The sequence below is a fragment of the Dermacentor albipictus genome, chromosome 1, assembly GCF_038994185.2.
Source record: "Dermacentor albipictus isolate Rhodes 1998 colony chromosome 1, USDA_Dalb.pri_finalv2, whole genome shotgun sequence".
Classification (NCBI taxonomy): domain Eukaryota; kingdom Metazoa; phylum Arthropoda; class Arachnida; order Ixodida; family Ixodidae; genus Dermacentor; species Dermacentor albipictus.
In genome coordinates, this window is record NC_091821.1 from 45,608,546 (window position 1) to 45,626,166 (window position 17,621).

General features: G+C 46.3%; 2 protein-coding genes across 3 annotated transcripts in view; one reads left to right on the plus strand and one right to left on the minus strand.

Moving 5' to 3' along the window:
* LOC135906084 (sulfotransferase 1B1-like) overlaps window positions 1-17,621 on the minus strand; it is a 456,107-nt gene that overhangs the window by 282,511 nt on the left and 155,975 nt on the right. The window lies entirely within an intron of this gene.
* On the plus strand, window positions 7,639-14,208 carry LOC135906093 (antimicrobial peptide microplusin-like). 2 transcript variants are annotated; one of them, XM_065437272.2, is made up of 5 exons: window positions 7,644-7,810; window positions 8,166-8,227; window positions 8,462-8,551; window positions 11,592-11,618; window positions 13,871-14,208. In XM_065437272.2, the coding sequence occupies exons 1-5, from the start codon at window positions 7,732-7,734 to the stop codon at window positions 13,925-13,927; spliced, it is 315 nt and encodes a 104-aa protein (XP_065293344.1). In that variant the 5' UTR covers window positions 7,644-7,731; the 3' UTR covers window positions 13,928-14,208. The 2 variants fall into 2 exon arrangements, with proteins under 2 accessions (XP_070397380.1, XP_065293344.1); XM_070541279.1 differs by lacking the exon at window positions 11,592-11,618 and having other exon boundaries at window positions 7,639-7,810.

Here is a 17,621-nt window from a genome sequence, read left to right on the forward strand (position 1 = left end):
GCCGTAAACGCACCAACTCCACATTTAAGCATTCACTTAACAACAACTCCGTAAATGAAACAACTTTATATAAATATCTAGGTATCCATCTGACGCTAGACTTATCTTGGGCCAATAAATCGAAAAAGTAACCACAAAAACATCACGTTCGCTTGATTATTTAAAACAAAATATCCGGAGTGCACCATAAAATACAAGAAGGCTAGGCTACCTTGCATTCGTTCGTCCTCAACTTGAATTTGCGTCATCTATATGGTCAGCTCCACAAGCCTACCTAATCCAGTCTCTCGAAGCAATACAAAACCGTGCGGCGCGTTTCATCACTAGCGATTACAAACGACACTCAAACGTGACCGAAACGAAGTCAAAACTGTCACTTCCGTCTCTCGAGTTGCGTCGAAACATCTCCGCTCATCTACCTTCTTCATAAAATAATTTATGGTCATCACGCTTCTACGCTGCCGCTTGCTCATGCCCATCGTATTTCTTGTTGTATCCATAATCAGCGAAGCTTGCAACACCTGTTCGACCAAACAAGAGAATTTAATTTATCACCTTTACCACGTGCTGTGTCGCATCTGAATGGTCTTTGAGATAGAGTGGTCGATATACGAAACCCTGCTGCATAAGGAGGACCTGCACGTCCTGTTGTCATACCTTACCTTGTTTGGCATCATTTATTTTTTTTTTATGAACTATATAGCCATTGTATAACGATGTCTGATCGGCGCTAAAGGCCTCGCTTTTGCTGGTCTTACTTTAGCACCTACATTGAGCTAAATTTACGTATCTGCATTTACTGCCTAATCAATACTAGCCCAACATGACCAGTGCATTTAATAGTTTTGTTGTTTGTGTTGATAATGTACTGATTACTTGTATTACAAAACGCCAAACACATTCGCTCCATGTCATTGATCTTGCAATTTTTGTGTAACCCGCTTTACATACTCTTCCAATAGGAACCTGTGATGTATCTGAATAAATAAATAAATAAATAATAAGCGCCAATGTTTTCGCTGGGATTGGTCACTCCGGACAGCAGTTGATAGACAACCAAATTGAAAATGAAACAGATCCTTACGAAACATCACCCGTCCTCTGTTTTCACTTCTAATAAGTAGCCGTTCCAAGTCGCAAGATATCAACGTCCGTCCACCACAATATATTCGTTTCTTTCCCGCAATGCGATTTATGCTGTCCACACCACATTTGTCCGTGACAGTTCACCTGAAGTCTATACGAGACGGAACACGCCAGCTCTCACTGCACCATACTAGCAGCGTCGCCGGCTGTTGGTCACCGCGTTAGTGCCAATAGATTACGGTGTTATGCTGTTTCAGCGGACATCTTATCAAGCGCTGCCCAGCGAGCCTTGTCAGCTGAAGACAAATCGCCCATCAGTGCAAGCACCAATAGAAATCTGAGAGCCTCCTAGGAGAGTAAGCGGTGAAGCGCTTTCGCTGTTGTCCCATATCTAGGCCCTCTAACTCGGAGCACTGTTTCCGGTCTGTGGCCGCCGAAATGCGCTTGTGTCGCATTTTTTCTTTATTTTTTTTTCGTCCATGACTGTTTGAGCTGCCTTCTCACTGCATTGTTTGCATACATGCGTTTCCTTTATTTTATTTGCTTTATTATTATTTATGTTATGTATTTATCCAAATAATTATTTTCCCTTGACAAAACTTACGCACGCAGTAACGACAGTACGGATATTTAACGCTAACCTCTGAAGTTCCGCGACCGCTGAGGCCACCGCACTTTCGCAGAGCCATTCACTCCTTCGTGCGATCCATATTCGATGTCGATTTCTTAATAGGGAATTGTTTGCTCATTCTATTTTATTATTGCAAATATTTAGGGAGGTATTCAGAAGCTAGGCTTTATAGAAAGCGGATTGAAAGACATATATGAGATAATGGGTGCTAGAGATATGTGCCTGGCCATATACGCCTAGCATGCTGGTACAGTCGATGCATCAAAGGATAATTCGTACTTAATACACACTTACACAACATGGACAAGCTTAGAACGACAGAAGTTGAGCTAGTTGTTAGGCATTCATGTTAGAAAAGGTTAGGCATGCTGACACAGACACAACAAAAGGGAAATGTACAAAGCAAACGCCTTTTGTTTTTTACAGCGCAGCTGTATATGGCTAGGTTCTGTCGGATCTCGTCTCCTTGAACATAGACTACCAAATTTTCATACGTGGACCGATCCCGAAGATAGTGCAAGGCCGGGCCGACCCACGGCGGAGGTGAATTAAGCAGGCCTTAAAAACTCCACATACGTGGGCCGACACCGAAGATAGTCCAATACCGGGCTGACCCGCGACGGAGGTGAAGCAGGTGTTAAGAATGGCCCATACGTGGACCGATTCCGAAGATTTTGCAATGCAGGGCCGACCGCGGCGGAGGTGAAGCAGGCAAAATGCCTGGACTGACCAGTCGCGCGACAATTTTGCGCGCATTTGGGCTTCTTTCCCGCTCGAAAAGACACATTTATGTGGGCAAGTAGTTAGCGACAGAAAGCTGTATTGGGAGTTTTTCATGTCACTATACAATTTTCTCATTGACACTTTTCATATAGTTACAATATTTGGGAAGTGGAGTAATTCATTAAGACTAGTTATCTAATTAGGAGAAATGCATGAACTAATATGGGTATCTCCAAGCGACGGCAAACATCATTACCTGGTCCTATCCAGCTATGTGGCATTCGCATATGTTTAAATTCTGGCTAAAGTTAAGTGCGACACCCTGTATATAAGGCTTTCTTTTTCTATGACGAACATTTCTTTTTTAAATAGCCTACACAATTTACTCGAATTACGTGACTACAGATGAATTATCTGTCCAGGCAGACATCATTTGCCAGAAAACCTCATCAATCAATTCCTTAAGTAAACTACTTGCACTTTAGCTTGTTAATTATAAACTTTACGCCACATGTTTATATGAAAAAGTGGAAGGGAATCATTAGAGAAGCCTAGTCACGTATTTTTGCATCTCAAGCAGACCATGTAGACGGAAGTAACTGGTGTCATATTTATCGTTCAATTTGTCCGATTACACAAGACACAGCACGAGGCGGCAAACTGTCCGCCTGCAGCAAACAACATTCCTACTCTAACGCTACAGCAATACCTCAGGACACACAGAATGAAACCTAGCGTGATCCTGCAACAGGAAACACTCACCGAGCACATTAAAATTCAGAGCTATCGTACCGTGGCCAAGCATTCCGACAGTAGTGGGGTTACGACTCTGGTACGGAACAAGCTCACTTTCTTACAGCACGACATCCACATGCCGTCTAATGACATCGAATCTCTGATGGTAGAGATAGCAGGCAAGGGGAAACGTAGCAAGCCAACGTTCATCCTCAGCGCATACAGCAGCCCAAAACAGCAGAGGCAGAGGTTTCGGGCTTTCCTAACCAAGGCCACGCACCTGGCAGGCAGTAACCCCCTGTTCGTGGCTGGAGACTTTAATGCCCCGCATCCGACGTCGCGATACGTGCAGAGTACACCTAAGGGCAAAGATCTATGTGAAGAGAGTATAGAGGCATGCCTCGAGCTCATAACTGACCCGACACAACCAACAAGACGGGGAACTTCCACCAGCAGGAACACCACGCCCGACCTCGCCTTCACCAAGAACATTACTCGAGCGTCATGGTCTAAGGGTGGATTTGGGCAGCGACAACTACATCACAGCGACGACGTTAGGATCGCACAGGACCGAGGAAAAGGAATTCAAGCTAGTGTACTGAGACAAGTTCAGAGAGCTTAGGACCGGTAAGTCCGCGGAGGACGCGAACACATCCCTACACGGGTGGATGACGAAACTCCAGACGTATCTCGAGGCAGCAACGCGAACGGTCACCACCGACCTGGAAACCGAGGAGGTGGACAGTAGACTCGCCCACATGATAGAAGCCAAGCAATCGTTACTGCAAATGTGAAAAGGGCAACGCCTGAACGGTCGGCTGCGGAAGAAGATTGCGGAGCTAAACCGGAGCATTGAAAAGCACCGCTCCACACTAGCTAGGCAGCAATGGGACAAGATCTGCAACATGACAGACGGGCAGGTACGTAGAGGCGGCTCTTGGATCCTTATGAAACACTTCTTGGATGGCGCGAACACAAAGACCTCGCGGAGCGACGCGATGAGCAAGCTGCTATACGAGGCATGCAAGACCGAAACACCGGACGAGCTCGTAGCAAGACTGACGGCCAAGCACCTCCCCGTGGCGGATGGGGAAGCTACCGAGGACCCGACCTCCCAAAACTCGGGTTGACTTGACGCGGAGCTTGATGCCGACTTCATCACGGAAGAGATCATACAAGCGCTCAGAGGTCTCAACAGCTGATCCGCACCGGGGCCGGATAACATCACGAGCAAGGCCCTCCACAATCTGGACGAGAGCGGCGCGGAACAGCTCACTGCGATAGTTAATGAGACATGGCGTTCAGGTAAAGTTCCCATACAATGTAAGATGGCCAACATGGTCTTAATACCGAAACCCGGCAAACCTCTCAGCATGGACAATCTGCGCCCAATCTAGCTTACGTCGTGATTAAGCTAGGCCATGGAGCGTGCGGTGCTTAACCGTATGAAGCCTTAACTGGAAGAGAACGAAAGATGTCCTTGCAACATCATTGGCTTTCGTCAGGGGCTGGCGACGCAAGACGCTATGAAGCTGGTCAAAAGCCAGATACTAGACAGCACAACAGGAGGCGTCAAGGCCATCCTAGGCCTAGACCTAGAAAAGGCCTTTGATAACATACGGCACTCCTTCATTCTACAACAAATCTCAACACTCGGACTTGGTCAACGTCTTCATGACTACATCCGTGACTTCCTGAGGGGAACGCAGGCCTTGCTACGAGTCGAGTCCCTGCAGTCGGAGTCAGTCGTACTAGGCGACAGGGGTACCCCTCAGGGCTCAGTAATATCCCCTACCCTCTCAAACCTGGCCATGATAGGACTCCCCAGGCAACTGACTTAAATCGAGAACCTCCAACATACCACTATGCAGATGACGTGACCATGTGGGTGGCAAAGGGGAAGGAAGGACAAATCGAGCACACTTTACAAAATGCGATCGGAACCACTGAGGAGTGTCTCAAACCAACAGGCCTGCGGTGCTCGCTGACCAAGTCTGAGCTGCTGCTATATAGACCCAAGAGACGAGGGCCCAAACTGAAGGGATGGGACACAGGCGCGGACCCATGCGTCCGCCTGTACACAGCTGAAGGCAACACGATTCCGCTGGTCCGTCACATCAAGATGTTGAGTATACCAATATAGGCGAACGGCTCGATCACACCATCACAGTCGCTAAGCTCACCACGAAGGCCGAGAACGCCACACGCCTACTAAGGCGAGTGGCCAACCGGCATCATTGGCTCAAGGAGGACAACCTGCTTAGACTTGCACGGGTCTTCGTAATCAGTCACTTCGTGTACATCGCGGCCATGCACAACTGGCCCAAAGTGGAGAGAGACAAGCTTGAAACGCTCCTGCGTAAGGTCGCCAAGACAGCCATGGGTCTACCCATGCATGCACACGAGCACGGAGGCACTGGACGCATTAGGCATGTACAACACGCTGAGCGAGATTGTGGAGGCACAGGAACGGGCACAGATCACCAGGCTGTCCGGCACACCTGCGGGCAGGTGGATCGGCGTCGCGCCTCGTGAGATCGAGTGTAACAGCCACGGAAAAAGATCAGGCCAGCCCCTCTACCCAGGAATACGAACCCAGAGCACAACATCGACAGACGACTTGCTCGAGCCAAAGCACTCCTCCGACAGGCAGCCGCCTCCAGGAAAGCATGCTGCTTTACGGACGAAGCGAACTATCCTGGCAAACGAGCCCATGTAGCAGCGGTGTTCAACAAAGATGGCATGGTCATGAACGCGTGCATGGTGTGGCCCAGCAGGCGGCCGTTAGTCTTGCACCCCTAGAAGACGATAAAAGCTTGGTATACAGCAACTCCAAGAGGGCAATTCTGTCCTTCGCAACAGGAAGCTTAAATCCGCGACCGTCGGCAGAATACTTGGTACTCATCACCTCACCCACACTACATGAATTTGTTCCAGGCACATATGGGACCATTGGAGGGGCCGCTCCCTAACCTCAACGAGACCGCACACGAGGCCGCACGAGACCTAACTCACCGTGCGAGCCCGGACTCCCTCTCGGCAGGATGGGTGAGTGAGCGCGATCCCCTTGTCACTTACAACGATCTCACCCAGCATTATAAGTTAGTCAAGAGAACGATGCTGCTATGGCACAAAGCACTCAAGAAATCACAAGTCACGTACAGACGGCTTCAGACGGGCACCTACCCACACCCGGCCTTCCTGCACAATATCTTTCCGGGCGCGCACCATCGCAATGCGGGTCGCTACTGTAAGGATATAGCTAGCCTAGCTCACGTGCTCTGGGGTTGCCCCCTGGCACCGGGGGCCAGGACCACCACTGAAGAGTGGGACCGAGCTCTACGCAGCTCGGACCTTGAAGCACAGCTCTGGGCTGTCCATCGGGCCCGGGACGCGGGGCAAGGGCATGACCTCTTTATCCTGACGTGGGAGCGGCCCGCTGCGCACTAATCGTGCGCACCGACGGACCGCAAGAAAGTTATTCATCCATCCACCCATCCATCCTTGAGCCTCCTACTATAGCCTCTATAGTGTCTCCACAAGCGCGCTCCTTCAGCAGCACACCGCCGAATTGACTGCCTACTCTAGAGAGGCTAACTGCTTACGCCCAAGGTCAATGAATGTCTTCATTTCAGCCATTTATCGTCCCAGGATTCCGCAGCACACGCATTTTCCATATTTACCATATCAAAGTTCTGGAACAGTGCTTTCTTTCCTTGAGAGCTTAAATAAAAATTTGGTGTTTGTTTCGTTTGTGGCGTTCTCCAGGAGGTGTGAGTCGAAGCACACGGAATTGCTCGAAAAGTGCTTACGAAAAGGCTGATGGGGCACTTAAAGATGTGTGGGTAACTTGCGAATGTCGCGAAATTACTACCTTCGCTACAATTGCGTATCGAGTGGCTCTGTATGGCGCTAAAGTACGCGTATGCGATCACCCCGGACGGAAACTCATGCGCGTGATTGGAACTTCGCGCAGAGCTAATTAAGCCCCTGTATACGTTCCAATGCTAATCTTGAAGATTGCCTTGCACAACTAAAAGTAATTCGTTAATGGGGACAATCAATACGTGGTGCGCTTTGGTAGAGCCCTCGAAGCTAGTGCAGCACGAGCAGTTACGTGACATCAGCAGCGCATAATAAAACGGCGAGCTGTGTGACTCACCACGTTTCGATAGAGAGCCCTAGAACACTGGGAGTCTGCCAAAATGGCGTCGTAATGCATAACGGAGCCACCGGAAGCGCCAGACTGTAGTTTATCCGACTTGCACAATTGTTATCTTACAAGCTCTACCCCCCCCCCCCCCTTTCCGCGGGTTGCCCCCCGACTCCGTATAGCTAAGACGCATTGACGGTATCTCAAAGAGACACATCCGCTAACCTTGCCAAGATAAAGAGGAGGTAAATATAGACTATCTGCCGAGCCGAGGCGCCATCTCGCACCCATTGTTTAAGCATAATAATACTTGGCCGTTGTGCGTTGCAATATAAGGGAGCCACACTGAGGGCAGTCACTCTGATTACCTGTGAAGGGGTGGGCAGTGTTTTCTGCGTCCAAGATGAAAACCTACATTCTTACTGCGGGCCTGCTGCTACTCCTTGTTTGCCAGTCTTCAACTTCCAGCCTCGATATTTGCCGTACGTACATCTAGCAACCCCTTCCTCTTTAGTTTTGATTCTTGTTCTCATCACAATTAAATTATAGAGTTTTACTTGTCAAACCCACGATCGGATCATGAGCCATGCCGTAGTGGGGGACTCCGGAATAATTTGGACCACCTGCGTTTGTTTAGCGTGCACCCAAATCTACGCGCATTTTCGCATTTCGACCCCATCGAAATGCGGCCGCCATGGCCGAGATTTGATCCAGCGGCCTCGCGCTTAGCAGCCTAACGCCATAGCCACTAAGCAAACACGGCGGGTCCTTGTTCTCGTCGTGCGAGGTTATTTCTTTGATGTATAGCATGGTACATTGTTATACACTTGTTTCCAGGTGACACGGACGCCGGAATCGAAGTCTTCTTCCGTTGTGTTCGACGCGTAGGGACATTGAAGGTAACTGACACAAGGGCGCGCCTTGTGTTCATTAGCATTAGTGACCAAACCACTCTTTTGTCGCTGATAATAGAAAATAGTCGGAATAAATTTTCATTGCGAAGACATTAAAAAATCTGACACGTTTACTCATAAATGATAAAGAATTGAAATAGCAAAACTATTTCATTCGGGCGCAAGATTGTCTTCACAGCAATTAATGCCTTCTCTGTCCTCCACTAATCTACCTTTCAGTTGAAAGAAGCTCTTGACAGCATCAAGAGGAGCAATGGGTGCGACAGCGATACCTGTCTCGTTCGCTTCCTATGCGCGAACGGTGACCTGGTGAGTCCAAATGGGCGTTGCACGCCACTTTTCTTCAAAGTGGGTCTGGTTGCTTTGAGTCAGAATGGAATCACTCCCGGGTCCCGGGTTAAACATGCCGACTTTTGAACTCTGTGCTTTCATTCATTTTGCCTGCTCTAGCTTCACTCTCGAAAGCTCAAAGACGAAGAAACGTTTAGCTACAGTGTGCGCAGGGGCGGATACACTGCAGCGGCATACTTGTTTCTTGAAGTAGTTGGATTGATATGCAAAAAACCTTCAATACGCGCGGTTCCCATGGTAGCTGAACAATAGTGGGGCTAGATTGTAATCTAGCCCCCCTATTGTTCAGCTACCATGGGAACCATGCGTAATACATGTTTTTTTTTTTTCTCGGCAATTCTTCACGGATTGCTTGCTGTTTTTTGTTCTTTGTGTTTCACGTGTGTGGCACTTGTGGTTCATCTCTTGCATGCTAGCCTCACCATGCTCCTTTATAAGTGCTAAGTCATTTACGTTAAATGCTAATTGACGTTTTTCCAGTACATAAACAAGTTATCACAATTTTGCGCAGCCGCATTGTTAGACATAGATCATGGATGGTAAGTAAAGCTCATCATATACAATGGGTTTTTTTATATTCCAAAAACCAATTCTTTTTTGTAATATTCTGAAAACCATCATAACGCAATAAACAAAACAAAACTGTACTTAGCAATGAGCCTCAATAAGGTGAACAGAACAATTCAAATGATTGTTTCAAGCCATAAGAATTTAGCATCAGCAAATGCACGCATTGTCAATCATTCCGACGCTCGCTGAACTGCGGTGCATGTGAACGGCTATTCCTTTGTAGTATACTTCTCGTCATTGCAAGCGCTCGATAGCAGGAAAACGGGCTCAGTCTAGCACGTGAAACGCTTACAATGCTCAGTCATTGTTCATAACCGTCCGCGCAATATTTTTTTCACCTTTCTTTCTTTTCGCGGGGTTTGTGGGCAGGGCCTATTATTCCGTGCTAAGAAACCGGTAGTAGTTCCATTCTGACGCAGCAGTGTACAAAATATCACCAAGGATTAAAACGTAGCATAGAACCGGTGGGAGCTTTACAATAGTCCAATTCACTACCATCGACCAGTTACCAAGCGATCAGCATATCGGGAGAAGTAGTAGTTTCGTATGAAAGGCGAAGCATCGATTGCGATAGCAAATTAGTGGACTGCTATACAAAGTAAGGACAGTAGTTTTATCGGCCATATAAACTTGTAAACATAGGCATGCTAACTCAATTAACAAGCATGGCGTCCCACGCGCACAAGCAAGCATGATCACATCTCCCTCGATGATCACGGAAACTCGCTGTGAAACTCTGGAGTGAGGAAACACGACAGCAACAGCGAGCCCACTGACCTTCGTGCTGCTTCTAGCATCAACGCGAACTAAGCCGCGTAAAGACAGCGCGCGGCGGATTTTGTCCCCGGCGCAGATGGCTTTCAGGATACAGCGGCCCATGCCGACCGGAGCAGAATGCGTCCCGCCTCCCTACCCTAACCTCAGAGCCTTGCACGCGACGGAAGACGGCACGCTTCCTCCCCACTTCCCTCCCTTGCGTGCACGAGATTGAGCCGCGATCACCGGCTCACCCTCGAACGCTTTCACTCGCACATACAGCATACGACGCGCGGCGACGATTTTTATCGCCCTTGGACTTTCTGCGGAACTTCAGGGCGACGGCGGAAATTCGCCGTTAGTGTCCGTATAATTGCTATCGGAATGAAGAAGAAAACAGAAAACGTAGGCTGTCGCGAAGTTTTCTATTCCCTTATATGAAAGACGGCGAATAGCATGTATAAGCTGCGATTTGTCTAGTCTATGAGCTTAGAGACACCAACGTAGTGTTGAATATCCTACGTGATCGCTGTCTCCGATGTGAGTCAACGAATCGTCATCATCATGCTGTCGTCGTCCTGATTGTCGCCATCGTCGTCGTGACGCAACCGTCTCACATTTCGTGTTGTCTTTCTTATATCGCAGCCGCCGTCGGTGTCATGTTGTCGTTGTCACCTTATCGTTTTCGCGCCGTTCACTTCTTCATTAAAATCGGTTTGCTAGACATTCTGTCTCAACCGAAGCGTTACGGATGCATAGCTGTTCAATGAAAAAAAAAAAGAATACAAGCAGAAGTCGCTATTGAACTACAGCAGTTTACGTAACAGCGCAATTGATTGTTCGAAGCTAATAAGTATTTCGGACAGGCCACTTTCTTGCACGACGCCCCATTTTAAAAGCTTTCTGCTGAGCTTTCGGCAGTTTTATTTAGGCAATAGAAGGTTGCTTCGTATTACGCAGTATTTCCCGAAGTTTTAGCATAGATGTATTAAATACATTTAAGGTGAGGCCATACAAGCAATTACATAAGATTTAGTTGCGACCAATTCAAAATACGTGCGAACAGCCGCACCGATTCGAGCCCGAAACAGGATTTTCGTGCCTGGTAATCACGTGCTATAATGAACCATTCACGCGCGTCACTGCGCCCGCTGCAGTGTCCCCGAGCCACACGATAACCTTGTCAACGAGAAGTTGGGGCGCCCCGCAGTACTAGTCATTCTTTCTTCAATCTCTGGTTCTTGCCTCTCGGTAAGGACAATACCGATTTTCTGCCTGTCGCTTCTATTGTAACTCGGAGTCTCCCAATTATCTTCTATCACCCATTTTCTCATATACCGCCATTGACACGCTCACTGAGTGGGCTGCGACCACTTCGTCGGACTCAGTGATCAGTGCACAGATGGTTTGTGATACCGCATGACCACCCCTTCCGGTTTCCCAGATGTAACGATAAACCCGCATCAAGTCCGAAGCCACATGTCACTATAAGTGCATGCTTGGCCGTATTTTGATTTATGAGGCAATTATTTATTGCATTTTCGAGGAATTGTGGGGTAGCTCGACAATTAATAATTGAAGAAAGAAAGAAGCAACACTATTTTTGGTGTCAGTATTGTCTTTTAAGATGCTTTAAGAACACTACAGCAGCGTCTTGCACTTTTTGTTTCAGGTGGCAGAGCTTGGGAAACACCTGGCCGTAAGCTTACTTCTTTTACTGGTAGTATCTTAGGTTGCTTGAGTGGTTAGCATTTATTTTCCGACTTAAGCTTACAGATATAAGTAGTGTAAGTAGTGAGATGACGCTATAAAGACATACCACAGTAGTTCACATTTTACCTATTGGTTATTGTTGGGCCCTATAACGTAAACCTGTTCCAATCTGTTTTTATTTCTATATTCCGACTTCAAATTTGCGTAGCCACTGACGCAAACATTGGCCGGTAACCCGCCGAGTTGTTTGAGGAGCTCAATCAAGAGCTCTGCTTGTTTATAAGAGGGCACTTTTGATTGCTATCAAAGCGACTAACATCGCCTACGTTGAGCGATTCGTCTTGTCCAACTGGCTGACAAGAGACGAGCAGCACACTCAATTGGACAGTGTTTCGGTAGAGCCGAGCCAGCGCAGTGAAAGCAGATAACCGGATGAGGAGGGCGGCGCCGACGTCTGCGACTGGCCCGCTGCCCTTTACTTTGCGGTGGCTGGTCAAAAATCGCGGCGGTATGCAACGGAGTATTAAAAATTCCGGTAAAACGAATCCTCAGCGAAGAAGAGTTGGCAGAGAGCGATGTCGTCTACTTGCCGAAAGGGCTCGATAACATACACTGCCAAGGAAAAAAACTTATTATACGCAACTATATCCATGCTCCCCGGCACCTCTAAGTAGCCAGTGCCAGAGCGATCAGCGAGCAGCCATCTTCTATTCCTTTCGGAACGAGGCAGTATCGCGCTATTCAGAAAAAAAAAGAGCTTCGTTCGACATATTAATTCATTTTTATCGCGTCACGCAACTTTGACGCGGGCCTTTCTAACGGTTTTATGACATCGCGTGACAGACAGGTACAGTGGGCGTAGCCCGAAAACTTTTGACCAGTAGCAGAGTGCTACAGACGAAAAAGGCGCCGAATCAGAAATAATAATAATTATTATTATTATTATTATTATTATTATTATTATTATTATTATTATTATTATTATTATTATTATTATTATTATTATTATTATTATTATTATTATTATTATTATTGCTAGGTCTAATCATGCATAGTCAGTGTGTACACGCCTTATCAGATTCGGAGCTTTCGCGGTTTTCGTGACGTCGCGTGACAGACAGAAGAAATAGGGGTGGGTTGAACATTTTTTGACCAGTCGTGGGGGACTTTGGAGAATCGGAATAGAAACAGTTTGGAATAGCTTTACGTTACAGAACTCCAAAACACTACGAGGGAATTTATTCATCATTTGATGCTCCATTGTTGTTTTATAACTGTTATGTTCATTCATTTTACGTCGATGAAAGTAATACCACTTGTCCAAAACTTTCTACAGCTAACAATTAAGAACAACGGTAGTAGATATGGTGATTGGTATAAGAGAAAATATGAGTGGTTTAGCAAAAAAAAAGAAAAAACCTGGCGTGCTAATTGGAATTTGGGAATAAAGGAAATCAAAGACGGTAACAAGACCGGGACATGTTTTAACCTGTACACATTTGCGGACTTAAAATATTTACTGCTTGAATTAATAGTTTTGTCAGTACTGAAAAGTCATTCGGAAAAGGAAGTCTGGGGCTAAACTGGGGCTAAACTGGGGCTAATTATGGGGCCACATTCTCGAGAAATAACGCTAGGGGATCTCACTATCAGTATCCTCTAATTGGCTCAGGCAGGATAATGTATCAAACGACAGTAATGACACCCATACAATCAGTATTACATGATATAGTTTTCCAGTGCATTGACAAGATACTCGTTGCTCCAGTGAGGTGTCGCACTGGGCGTTATATCACGCAAAAGGTGAAAGCATCGATACAGGTGATCGTTCGAGAAGCCGATGCTTATCCACCCAAGTTTGAGCGCGCAATAAGATGAAACGATAAATACGTTTATAGCATCCAACTTCTTCAATGAAGGCTTGTTATGTGCACTGTTTGTCAAATGAATGCGGGCTACGTTGCCTGCAACCACCAAGCTGACTAAAGGCTGTTTAAGGGAGTGTCTGTGGTATGCGGCGAATGCCATAAGCTCCAGGACTCTGGGGAATGAAAAGAGCTCTCTTACACTCACCATCCAGAGGTCTCGAACGTCAAGAGCGCCACGGGAACAACCCCACGCAGCCGAACGACATAGCTGGTGGTGAAGACGCGGAGTAGCCCGCATACTTTTCACAAAGGCTGCGGTTCCCACTTCTTAATCATTGAAACCATACTATTCGAGCATTTCTTTTTCTAGGAAACGGAACTGAACGAACTGGTTGGCTTGAAACAACGGTGTGGAATCAACAACTAGCAATAGCCTGGCGCTGACAACCACAAGTGGCGGTCACGGATACTGGCCCTTCTCCCCTCTACGTTGATCTCACAAGGCGTGGAGCAGACGACGTGACAACCATGCACTGAAACGTCTATATATGGATGTCCTATATTTGTAGCATAGCTTACCTTGTGGTACTTTGTGATTGTATGCAAGCCTCAATTGCAGATGCCTAGCAGCATGTCTTAGATGAAAATCTACCCAATCTTATTCCTTTGTCGGCATTCTGACAAAATAAAGGTTTTATTGCAAGTAAACGAATTTAATACATCTTTATTGGAAGAAAATCGATAGCTCTATGGCATAGAGATATCTCTAAAGAACTCCGTTTTTATTACGAACAATAATGAGGGAGAAAGTATTACTTAACTTTTCATCCCAAAAGAAAAGGGCATTTTTATTCACTGTTTTCTTTGATCGTACACACACAGGTACACAAAACTATGCGCTTATTCGATGCAGAATGAGCAAAAGAAACGTCTGAAATGCATCTGAATACAGATCTTCAGTAGATTCGGAGAACTTTTGAACACAGTTATTATTCTTATGTTGGATTTCATGCTCGCAAATAAAGTTAGAGCTGCACTTCTACTTCCTAAATAAATGCAAGCAGGCAATAGTCGCCTTCCTTGATGCAAACAGCATCAGCTGCGGACATCGTATTTACTCCCCCCCTCTCCCTCCCCCCCCCCCGAGGAAGGGCAACATTTAATAAAAAGTACATCGCGTAAACCTTCACAATTAAGGCTAGAGGTTGTGCACTAACGCTTCAAACGTTGCTCAGACTCTTGGGCAAAATTATGAAACCACTGGCCACTGACTACAAACAGTTTCATTCAGCCGCCTTCATCGCTTCCGCAGCGCTCGTACTTTGATGAACTCAACTACTCGGCACCCTACAAATGGTGGCCGTCCTACGTGCCATCCACACTGCGTAATATACCCTTGAATTTGAAACTCTTCGCTACCCTCTCGATGGATACCGCCTGCCACTCTTTCAAAACCCACGCGCATACCTCCTGAAGCGCTTAAGCGACGCCGCTTTTTGTCGTCCACTGGAGGCCTTGTCTTGGTGGGCCATGGTCATCCAGATGGAGTGACATCGCCGAAGTTTTGGTTTAAAATGCCGGATGACACTAACGCTTTGCGATAATGTTGCTGGTTGCTCTCTCGAATCCTGTCTTTGGCTTTACGTGAACACGTCGTACCGTACTGCTTCCTGCACTCCAAAACCGCTCTCAGGCGAACATGATACCCTTATAAGCAATTCAAGCTCGAGCTCTAAGGGTACATGTCTTGGCTTCCCCTAGAGCGGCTGAACTGCGGGAACAATAACAGTCTATTACTATTTTTTAGATATGAAAATACATATACGAAGGACGAAAAGATAAATACGAAGCGAGCAGGCTGGCATCTACCACAGGGAGGGGCCCGTCACCTGCCTACCCTTTAGGGAAGGAGGGGATAGAAACAGAAGTTGCAGATAGGCAGAAGAAAACCAAAGAGAAATAAAAAAAACACTAAGATGACAGGTCACAAACACTAAAGTACAGAAACGGTAAAGAATAGAGCGTGCCTGGGAACAGAACAGACACGCCAAAAAAGAACACGCAGTTTGCGCTAAATAGAAGAGGTTGTAAAATATTGAAAGAAGAACAAAGATACAACAAGAAAGGTTTCGTCCCTCGGAAAGAAAAAAGAATGTCTTATAAACGGGAAGCCAAATCGGTTTGTTGTGGGAAACAAAGCGAGGCGAGATGACCCTGGTCACGTCGAGAAACACAACCACTCGGATAGAAGCAATCATCGAGGGTCATATCCCGCAGGCCGAGTATACTACAGCCCCGTAGTAGCGAGGTGCATAACAGAAGGCATGTGCGTCTTGAAGGAGTACTCAAATTACATTTACTGTTTTTTATTTTTTTTTTTTGCTGCATATGGAAGTCCTAGACCTCTAAACACCATAAAAGGTACTAGCAAGACTCAAAGAACCCTACATAATTTATTTAATAGCTTTTCTAGATTCAGTTTCAGTGTTGTTTCCCAGGAGGCAACTTTCGTGACGTCATGACGCAGAAGGTATTCACGTACGTAGGAGAAGGACATCGCAATGTTTTGATAATTGCGGCCCGTTGGATCGTCTGCTATACTGCTACATCGAGCATCGCAACGAGTAGCATAGTAGGCGAACGGGCGAGCCTGAGAAGGTGCCAAAACATCGCAATGTCCTGATCCTACGTGACCATAGTGCATTGACAAGACACTCGTTGCTCCAGTGAGGTGTCACACTGGACGTTATATTGCGCAAGAAGTGAAAGGACCCATGCAGGTGATCGTTCAAAAAGAAAGCAACCGCTTGTTCTCAATCAATCAATAAATCAACCAATCATAGACCACCTTCTGCGTTATGACGTCACGACACAGTAACTTTTCCTGGGAAATGAAACCGAAACTGACTGTAGAAGAGCTATCATATTAAATTATTTAGGGCTCTCTGAGGTTTGCCAGAATTTCTTTTTATGGTTTAGAGGCACTGTACCTTCACTTAACGTTATTCCTTTAACTATGGTGCTACACAAGCACGAGTTGCTTCGACATCACGCTACACATCTCGCTAGAAAGCACGATCATCCACGGGCAGCTCGTTGTATACTTTCAAGGTGCACGAACTTGCCTCACTCCACAATTGCATAATTCCCGTCTCTTTGCTGCCACCTTGAATGTTTTCTGCCTGGGAGATCAGCACGATGATACCTGGTATCAAAAGCGAAGCCTGTTTTCCTTGACCGCACCTTGCTCACTTTCCTCTCGAAGAGACTTAACACTGCTGTAGCATCTGCTACCAGATATGCGCCGACGGCTCGTTCACATTTGACATATCTACGATACGTTGCAGAAATCCATCCACAAATGCCATAATATTAATGCGGCTTTGTCACAAGACGCGGCAAGAGCTACTGAGTTGTCTACTGTGCGAGATCTTCACTGACTCGCAGGGGCCTTTACGTTGTCTAAGTCACCATGCAGGCCAGACCAAATAGTAGGTCAAGAAAGGTTAGGGCAGGTTATATTAGGTTAGCTTAACGATTGACAGCGGCCTGGGGGCTGAAAAAAAGCGTTCTTTGGCAGTAGTTGTCTGCCCACTGTGGCCTAGCAGGTAACGTGAAAGATTGGTATGTATAAAGATAGGTGCTACGTGCGTATGTAGACTTTACCCAAGCATTTGATAATATTCAGCATTCTACGTTGTTTCAGAAATTACAATGCTGTGGAATCCATTAGACTTAATAAAAAGTCATTTAAAACGTCGCAAACAGGTAGTTGAAATCGACAAGAACTGCTCGGAGCTGAAGTCTATTTCTAAGGGCTTACCGCAGGGAAGCATCCTTCTTTTTTATTTCTTCTTTTTATAGCCTACATAAATGGCTTAATTCGCACTTATCCCGATGCTACATACGTTCTATATGCCAACGATGTCAGCAATAGTGTTTCGGCTGAAGAGAGTATAACATTCCAGGAAAGAATGAATCTGATTCTGGCAAAACTAAAACATTGGTCATGTTTTATAATTTAAGTGTTAACACAAATTAAACAAAAGCGGTATTATTTAGAAAAAAATAACCCAATAAACGGTAATTTGCAACTTACGTATGGCGATAAATTGAGCGGG

What these genes read in the sequence shown, in the direction of transcription:
- LOC135906093 (XM_065437272.2), top strand. Translation starts at nt 7,732, where the DNA reads ATGAAAACCTACATTCTTACTGCGGGCCTGCTGCTACTCCTTGTTTGC. An exon ending in TTCCAGCCTCGATATTTGCC is followed by an intron (nt 7,811 to 8,165) that starts GTACGTACATCT and finishes ACTTGTTTCCAG; the next exon opens with GTGACACGGACGCCGGAATC. An exon ending in AGCTTGGGAAACACCTGGCC is followed by an intron (nt 11,619 to 13,870) that starts GTAAGCTTACTT and finishes TTCTTTTTCTAG; the next exon opens with GAAACGGAACTGAACGAACT.